Raw genomic sequence first — 481 nt, forward strand, 5'->3', positions numbered from 1 at the left:
TGAAGACGAGGGTGCGAGAAGAGCATTCCAGGCCGAGGGAGCGGGAAGGGCAGGGCCTGGGCAGGCCACGAGGCCTCAGGCAGGGCGGCATCACCCATGGTGGGTTCTCTCCAGGGCTAACGGGGAGCCAGGGAGGGATTGCAGCCGCCGTGACCGTGCAGCAGGCAACGATCCCTCGCCATTCTCTGTCCCCAGGCCAGAGCAGCATGGAGGCTGGGCACAGAGCCGCCCGAAAAGGCCGGAAACTGGGCTCCAGCCGGCGGCGGCAGATCCGGGAGCCCGCTGCTGGCCAGGATGCCCCTGTGGCCCCAGGGTCCTGGCCCTCCCAGGCGGCGGAGGAGCTGCAGGGCTTCTTCCAGGCCAGTGGAGCCGCGGAGAGGGGCTTTGTCACCCGCGAGGACCTGGCGGTGAGTCAGAGGCCCGTCCCTCCCTGGTCCCTTTCCAAGGCTCCGCCACCCAGGACCGCAGGGCTCGCCTGCTC

At 70.1% G+C, this 481-nt stretch overlaps 1 protein-coding gene across 1 annotated transcript in view; it reads left to right on the top strand.

Moving 5' to 3' along the window:
* Window positions 1-201: 201 nt before the first annotated feature.
* Window positions 202-481, top strand: part of RAB44 (RAB44, member RAS oncogene family) — a 29795-nt gene continuing 29515 nt past the window's right edge. The window contains exon 1 of the mRNA XM_015560846.1: window positions 202-407. Within this exon, the coding sequence (XP_015416332.1) occupies window positions 207-407 (201 nt within the window). The 5' untranslated portion in view covers window positions 202-206. The remainder of the gene's footprint in view (window positions 408-481) is intronic.

This window comes from Myotis davidii, unplaced genomic scaffold (genome assembly GCF_000327345.1).
Source record: "Myotis davidii unplaced genomic scaffold, ASM32734v1 scaffold1036, whole genome shotgun sequence".
Classification (NCBI taxonomy): Eukaryota; Metazoa; Chordata; class Mammalia; order Chiroptera; family Vespertilionidae; genus Myotis; species Myotis davidii.